The sequence below is a fragment of the Takifugu flavidus genome, unplaced genomic scaffold (assembly GCF_003711565.1).
Source record: "Takifugu flavidus isolate HTHZ2018 unplaced genomic scaffold, ASM371156v2 ctg296, whole genome shotgun sequence".
Classification (NCBI taxonomy): Eukaryota; Metazoa; Chordata; class Actinopteri; order Tetraodontiformes; family Tetraodontidae; genus Takifugu; species Takifugu flavidus.
In genome coordinates, this window is record NW_026621936.1 from 1 (window position 1) to 7500 (window position 7500).

At 47.7% G+C, this 7500-nt stretch overlaps 1 protein-coding gene and 1 non-coding gene across 3 annotated transcripts; one reads left to right on the top strand and one right to left on the bottom strand.

Moving 5' to 3' along the window:
* Nucleotides 1-495: 495 nt before the first annotated feature.
* On the bottom strand, nt 496-4902 carry LOC130520167 (uncharacterized). Of its 2 annotated transcripts, none has more exons than XM_057023748.1 (4): nt 4795-4902; nt 4626-4697; nt 4006-4532; nt 496-1661 (listed from the first exon to the last, which is right to left on the bottom strand). In XM_057023748.1, the coding sequence occupies exon 4, from the start codon at nt 1597-1599 to the stop codon at nt 862-864; it is 738 nt and encodes a 245-aa protein (XP_056879728.1). In that variant the 5' UTR covers nt 1600-1661; nt 4006-4532; nt 4626-4697; nt 4795-4902; the 3' UTR covers nt 496-861. The 2 variants fall into 2 exon arrangements, with proteins under 2 accessions (XP_056879728.1, XP_056879727.1); XM_057023747.1 differs by lacking the exon at nt 496-1661 and adding an exon at nt 2668-3739.
* Nucleotides 4903-6749: 1847 nt separating this feature from the next.
* Nucleotides 6750-6868, top strand: LOC130520169 (5S ribosomal RNA). Its single transcript, XR_008948687.1, has one exon. It is a non-coding gene; the product is annotated as a 5S ribosomal RNA (ribosomal RNA).
* Nucleotides 6869-7500: the final 632 nt, after the last annotated feature.

The window sequence follows — 7500 nt, forward strand, 5'->3', positions numbered from 1 at the left end:
AGAGGGGGGGGGGGCAGAGACAGGCGGTAACGCCGCTGCCCACCGATTCACCTGGAAACAACAAAAACCCCAGCAGCTTGGACCCAATATGGCAGCGTGTTCCTCAGAAATGCTCCTCAAACTCTCCCCACAGCTTCATTGCTAAACAGGATTTGGGTTTTTTTGTCCGTGCTAAATGGAAAGTGTTTGTCCTTTGGTGGTCCAACAGGACCACGATTTGGATGGATGGATGATTTGATGTTATTGAGAATAAAAACAGCTGAAAATGGAAGCGGAGATGTTTCAGAGCACCAGAGTTCAGAAAGAGTTTCTAATCAAACACCGCCTGTTGGGAATGATGAATGGATGGATTTTTATTTAATTTAGACTAATTCAGACTAATTTTAACATCCTTTATGCCAGTTCCATAGAGCGTGCGCGCACACACACTAGCAAAGATGATATCCAAACAGCCAAATAAATGGGAGTCAAAAGAAATCATTTAAAGCTCATATGTCAGAGTCAAGGTCGAGGGTTTTCTATGGCCCCCGGGATGATATTGATTTATTATTAGAACCGGCCCACAGGCCGCAGATGTTTTACACAGGCCAATACTACATTTCCCACAATGCAACGGTGACAGTCTGAGCGGGAGGTGGCTTCATTTAATTATTTATCAGTAGTCATTAGCATAACAGCAAAAGTTAACTTTCAGATACCCATAAAATGGCAAAAGGGAAGGTGGACACTGAGAACCGGGGGTTCAAACAAGGTGGGAGTGGGAGCACATGTTCACGGAGGCAGCTGGGAAACCTGAGTGTCTTCTGAGTGGAGAAAGGGTGGCGGTAATGAAAGAATATCATCTGAGACGCCATCATGAAGCTAAACACAGCCGATCTGTCTCTGAGCTTTGTCCTCCACACGCTTTTTGGTGGCCTCCAGCTCCCTCTGGAAAAACTCTGACGCGGCAAATTGTTCAAAGGGCATTCTGGGGTCAGAGAGTCCCTCAGCAGCATAAGTCTGATGCACCTTCCTTGAGCAGTAGAAGTAGCGAACAGGACCCTGCTGATAGAAAAAGTGGATGGAAGAGCAACCCGTCCCATACGGAGACTTGGGCTGTCCACAGGCCAGACAGGGTTTCGTCTGTCTCATCTTCTGCTCTGGTCGCTGCTGCTGCTGCTCCATCTCTAGAATGCCCTGCACAATTTTTTCAATGGAATCCTGCGTCAGAGGCGTGGGCAGGGCGGCTGTGGGAGGAGTGACAACAGCCGTCTCCATGGTGACTACAGGAACGCTGGTTGTGTTGCTCCCCTCTGTCAAGGAGTACCACAGCTGTTGAGTCTCCAGGAGCTTCTCTGGGCTGGTGTTCAGAGAAGAACTGGTGTTCAACAGCTTTGCCAGATGCTTCACATAGCGGGATATGTGAAACCTGGTTGTGGGGCGGAGCAAGCTGTTCGGATCGGCCGCAGACCGATGGACCATGTCTGCGTAGTCTGGATCCACAAGCCTCAGGATGTCCTTGTCCCCATGATGATACTGCAGCAAACTATCAATAGCGTCTTTCATGGGAAGAGTCCAGCGTGTGTGGTCCAAGACAAACACTCCACCACCAGTCTTCATGGGTCCAGTGCGGGCGCTCCTCGGCGAGGACTTCAGCGGCAGGGGCAAAGCTCCAGAGACGTCTGGAACACAAACAAAGCAATAACGCATCCTTAGTAACTCATATTATCGCGATATGGGCTATTGAGAAAACACATTAATATCCATCCCTTAATAACAGAAAGTGTAATATTTAACACATCAAAAGATTGAGATACACTGACCACAACCTAACTAAATCTATTTATTTTCAATCATTCGAAGGCCTTAATTCCAACATGCCGCTCTGAAAAACCCGATTATCGTTGACCCGCCCACTGATCTTTCAGGATCCTGGTCATCCTCTGCTGGAATCTCCTTTACACGTCCAGCAGCAGAGAGATGGAAGCTGACAGGTGGCGCAGGGGGAAGCGACGGCACAGCAGTCGCTGTTGCCCAGCTGGAGGAAGGTGTTGCCCCAGGAGCATCGTCTGGAGCGGGAGGGGGCACAAGAGCCGAAGGCGGATCCCTCTTCTGCATTTTGTGTTTGTCCCAGTCCAGAGGGAGCGGACGGCAGCCCGGTTCTCTGGACTCCAGCCCAAACCTTTCTCCAGTGTCTCTGTCAGAGAGGTGAACGCAGGGCACTTGTCTTGTCCCGTCACTGCCATGGAAGCAGAGTTCAACTCCCACATTGAGGCAGGGTCAAAGACAGCAGGGAGGACGGCGCCGGGCTTCTTCATGTCTACCGGTCGCTGAAAGTTCCACCGCACAACGCCGGTCATGGCCTGGGCCTGGAACAGTTCAGGGGAGACCTGCGTACCCGTGACCCACTGGGCCTGCTGGAAATGGTAGCCCTCCTGCTGAGATGTACCACGGACAGGGATCCAGACGGGGACTTTGGCACCTTCGCCCGCTACGTGGTTTAGCTGAAGGGTCCCTCCGTCCCTGTACATTATCCCCTCAGACAGTTCTGGGTCACTGAGGCAACCACGGAGGATGTGAACCCTCTGAACGCGCCACGTCTTCAGCATGGATAGGGTTAGGGTTAGCATGGAGCATTTTTCAGTTGGAATGACGGCAAACAAAGAAGATGGCTGATCTCACCTGTCCATCCAGTGGTAGCCGGCCTTTTCCACCCCAGCGTGGCTGTACCTCTGGGCCATTCCTTGCTACATCGGATGCAGGGACCTTTCTGTCTCAGCCTGAACCATCACCCAGGACACAATGAGCCAGTTCTCATTCATCACTGCGAAACTGGACATGGCTCCAGATGCCAGTGTCACCTTCCTCGCCATCTTCCTCGTGTGGTCCGACCTGAAAACCTGCCCCAACGTGCCCTGGAGGAGCTTGGTCAGAGACGGCTGTTGACGCTTGAACTCATCCAGCAGGCAGTCAGTCAGGTAGAATCCAGACACAGACACCCCACCCCAACCTTCTTGGTCCTCGTATGGCCCGAAAGCACGTGGCCGATCTTCCATCCTCACGTCCTGGCCGATGGTTCTCTGTCCGTACGCCCCAGCCTCGGCCTCCCTGACGTTCTGTACGGCGTGCAGATATGCCAGGTGAGCTCGTTCATACTTGAGGTGCATGAGCTCATTCACCTGGTTCGCCATATCGGTCGGTGACTTGCCAGAACGCCGCAGTTCATCCATTACCGACTTGCACACAGCCTTCTTGTAAGTCAGGAATGCAGGCAAAAGGTTAGTAAAGCGCACGGGCAGCTTCTCCACCCATGGAGGGTTGTCAGCGGACCAGTTCCTGCGACAGGCCTTGCAGCAGAGTCGCGAGGAAAAGATCAAATACTGGCCACGGACGCTGACGATCACTGGAGGTCTGCCCACGCCTGCAGAGACCACCTGAGGACGAGGACAGCTATGGAGGCACGGCAGGATGTCATTGTTCCTCAACCTGACCATGATGTGGCTCTCTGGCTTCCAAATGAAAAATGGATGGAGCTGAAAAAAGTTGGGGGACGGGAGCTCAGCCACCATGTCCAGTAGCTCCGGCTGAGGAGGAAGACGCCAAAGAGAAATTGCGTTCCCAGGGTTATGCACTGGTCGGGACCCAGGCCACAACCCAAGTTGTTGAAGCTCCGTCCTCATCCACAGCTTTTGATGTTGTGAGCAGATCCACTTGCTCATGTCGTGGTCAGGGACAGGCATGGGAACAGGAGCTATGGGAACTAGGATAAAGTAAAGAAGACAGTTGAACAACATAAAGTTATCATTACTGAATAGACAATTTCAGTGCCCCCGCCCTCACATGATATAAACACACGATACAAGGAAACAAACACGCGCCTCGGACACTTGGTTTCATTCCAGAGCTCACACGTCAGATTTTTTCCATGTCAGTGACAAAGAATCGTGTCAATTTGAATTACCCCGGGACACTTTATTATTGTTCAACACCCCACGGAATGGGGGAAATGTACATGGTTTAACATACCACTCTTTTGGTCTTGGGTAGAGTCCGTCAAAGGAGGCACTCTGCCGTCAGAGGTCTGTGCCGTGCAAGAGTCAGGTCCTGAAAACAAGTGCAGACTTGCTATTAAGAAATTACAGTCACTTCACCTGATGACAACATGGAAAGAACAGTCAGCTGGACATTACAGAGACATCAGGTTGTTCATCAGCCCTAAATAAAAGAAAAAGGAAACTGTTTTTCAACGAAGCATGCAAAGAGAACAAAAACAAACACTTACCCTCCTCCTCATAGTCAATATCAGTTCATCATTGCACGGATCAATTCATAGTCCTCACGACGGTTATTATCACACCAACATATGAAGAGTAATATTAAAGGAACTCGGCCGGAACATCAAGAACACAAAAATAATAAGATAAGTTTCAGATTTGGAGAGGAATTCTTCATGGAAAGGAACGGAACTCCAGCTCTGAAACCTATTTTTCAGAAACCTGTCTTTGCTCCTGGTGGCACTCTCGGCAGGGCGGCTGCTGCTACTGGCATAGCATCTGCACACAGATGAAAAGAAAAACAATAGAAATCAGATACGGCATGGACTTTGTTTGTCTGACATGAAATAAATGTGGTAACGGTGTATTTACAGCTCTGGACTTGCAGATCAGAGTTATGGATGCTCAGCATCTCCCTTTCCATCTCCACGTCCTCCTCCATGGCTGTGTTAAAGACAAAAATACCGGCTACAGGTTATTAGTAGAAAAGAAAAAAACCTTTTCCCAAAGTTGAACTTGTCACATGAAGGAATGAGCATACCCAGGGGCTCAGCTGGGGCCTTCATGGGATGCTCAGCAGGTGTGGAAGATGTGGTGGGCTGCTGCCTCTTCAGCAGGTTCTGCTGCAACCTGGACATTCGTGTACCTGGAACGCCTGCCTATGACAAAATCAGCATAGCCATCACCTCTGCTGTCCCAGATCTCCTTCCACCTGCTCTTGGCTCGGGCACCAAATCCAACCAGCTGGTCGTCTTCAGATGAGGCAGTCACTCCATCCCCTCTTCCGGCCTCATAAGTGAGGAGAGCCTGGATTTCTTGGAAACTGAGGGCATAACTCACAAATGACTGGAGGCTGTCCTGACTGTGGCTGTCAGCCATACAGAGACCTGCTGCCTCCTCGCTCTGCACGTTCTTGATCAGATACACGGTGTATCCTACGTCATTCTGCAAAAGCCATCAGAATGACTTCCCTTTATATTTACCAAACTGCAGGACATAGTCTCCCTGCACCTCCATCTTATCTGAGGGATCCCCCCCTCTTTGCCGGATGACGGCCAAAGCGTTCTGCCGTACGAGGTCCTCCCTCATGGCCGCAGACTTGTCCTGAGGAGTGGAACTCACCCGTTTGGCTTCATCAGATGGCTCCTGGAGGAGAAACCCAAGAGGCCCCTTGCGGAACACGACCCAAAGTTTCCCAGGGAAAAAGGTGAATTGCTTCTGCATGTTGAGCTGACATAAAGGAAAAATGTCTATTAATTTTCTCATTTTTATTAGACACTGATAAAACAGTTCCACCCATTTTTCAAATCACACCTGATAAATGTGATCAAAGGAATCTTAGGCCAGTAAAAGATAAAGTGTGGTACCATGTGTAAAGCTCTGTGTGTGTGTGTGTGTGTGTGTGTGTGTGTATGTGTTTGTGAGTGTGCGCACACATGCAATTATCATGTAGGTGTGAAAGTGTAAGATCAAGGTTGTTGGGGTGTCGATTCAGGAGTTCAGAAGGTCAGTACCTGGTGTGGCTAGTGAGGAAAAGACTGGAAAGTGATGGGGTGTGTGTGTGTGTGTGTTGTGTGTGTTGTGTGTGTGGTGTGTGTGTGTGTGAGAGAACATGTTGGGGGGGGGGGGGGGGCAGGAGGACAGTATCCCCTCTCAAAGACATTGGAAACAAAAACACACATTTGATGTAATAAAATGTAATACTACCACTACTAATATTACTACTAATAATAATTATAGTAATAATAATAATAATACCGAGATTTCAGTGCCACAACAAGTAAATCGGTTACTTGAATATAAAATATGAACAAGTTTATTCATCACTATAGTGTAATTTAATTTATGAAAAACTAGCTTGACAAGATATGAGTATATTGTAGCATAACAAATACAGTACATTATAATTTAGGGCCAATTATAACACGTTCCTTGCTAATTTAGGACAAAATTGACCACAGCCTATGCACAATTACGAAAAGTTTCCTCATTAATTTAGTAGGAAATCAAGCCCAAACTTACCTTCAGCGAAGTTTACCAAAGAATGAACCAAGAATGGCCGATCCTCCGGAGAGGAGCCGCTCTTCATAGAAACGGCAGAACAGCGCCACGGGATGATAGCGGCCGGAAATATATTGCGTCCGTAGTGGTTTAGCACTACCATTGAAAATGAATGGGAAACGGTTTAGGGCCGTTTAGCTCCCGGCCATGGCACATTGCTTTTAAGTTGATTTCATTTATCGGAGTTGAATCTTGTTTGATTTTTTTGAAGGCGTTTCACCTCTCATCCAAGAGCCGTTGTAGGCAGATTTGATGATATGACGCTCATAGGCTCTATAGCCTTTTCTTTTTGGGGGGAATGGATTGGAGGCTGCTCCAACATTGAGGTTTGGACTGTGACAAAGCAAAATGGACAACCTCCACCAGAATAAGTGTTTCAAGAAAATAAGTTTGAGTGTATTAACTTCAAAAGGCCATTTTCTTGCACCTGCTCTCGCTTACGGCCATACCACCCTGAGAACGCCCGATCTCGTCCGATCTCGGAAGCTAAGCAGGGTCGGGCCTGGTTAGTACTTGGATGGGAGACCGCCTGGGAATACCAGGTGCTGTAAGCTTTTTGCACTCTTCCACTGGGTCAGCAGAGGCCGCCAGTGTTCCTGATAATTATCCAGCCAGATGTAATTCACTTCTTAAGTACTTCTAACATTGAGATTTAATGTTGCACTATTGTACATCGTTTGAGATTTAATATTTTCTGAGTGTGTGTGTGTGTGTGTGTGTGTGTGTGTGTGGTGTGTGTGTGTGTGTGTGTGCGTGCGTGTGTGTGTTTGTGTTTGTGTTTAAATAAAATTGAATTTCCCACTTGGTCCACACTATTGTCAACATTTCTGTCTTCAAAAAAAAGCCAACTCAAGACGGCAGATTCCTGAATTGAAAACAATATCTAAAGAACTCAAGTATCATACTAACAACACTAATATTCCATCTGTCTATCCCCAACTGAATTAACTCCACACCTATCTCATCAGATTATTTGTAACAGAATAAGCAGATAACGTAGCATTTCCCTGTTCATATCTGCTACTTGCAATTTAGAATTTGTCAATAAAACTATGCTATGACACAAACTACAGTTTAATAGATGGCTGTGCTCCTAAAAAGAGCAGCATTTGTGGCTCATAAACCTCACATACACTGCTATGCACTTTAAACATTTTTATGATCGTGAATTTTTCAATCAAATATC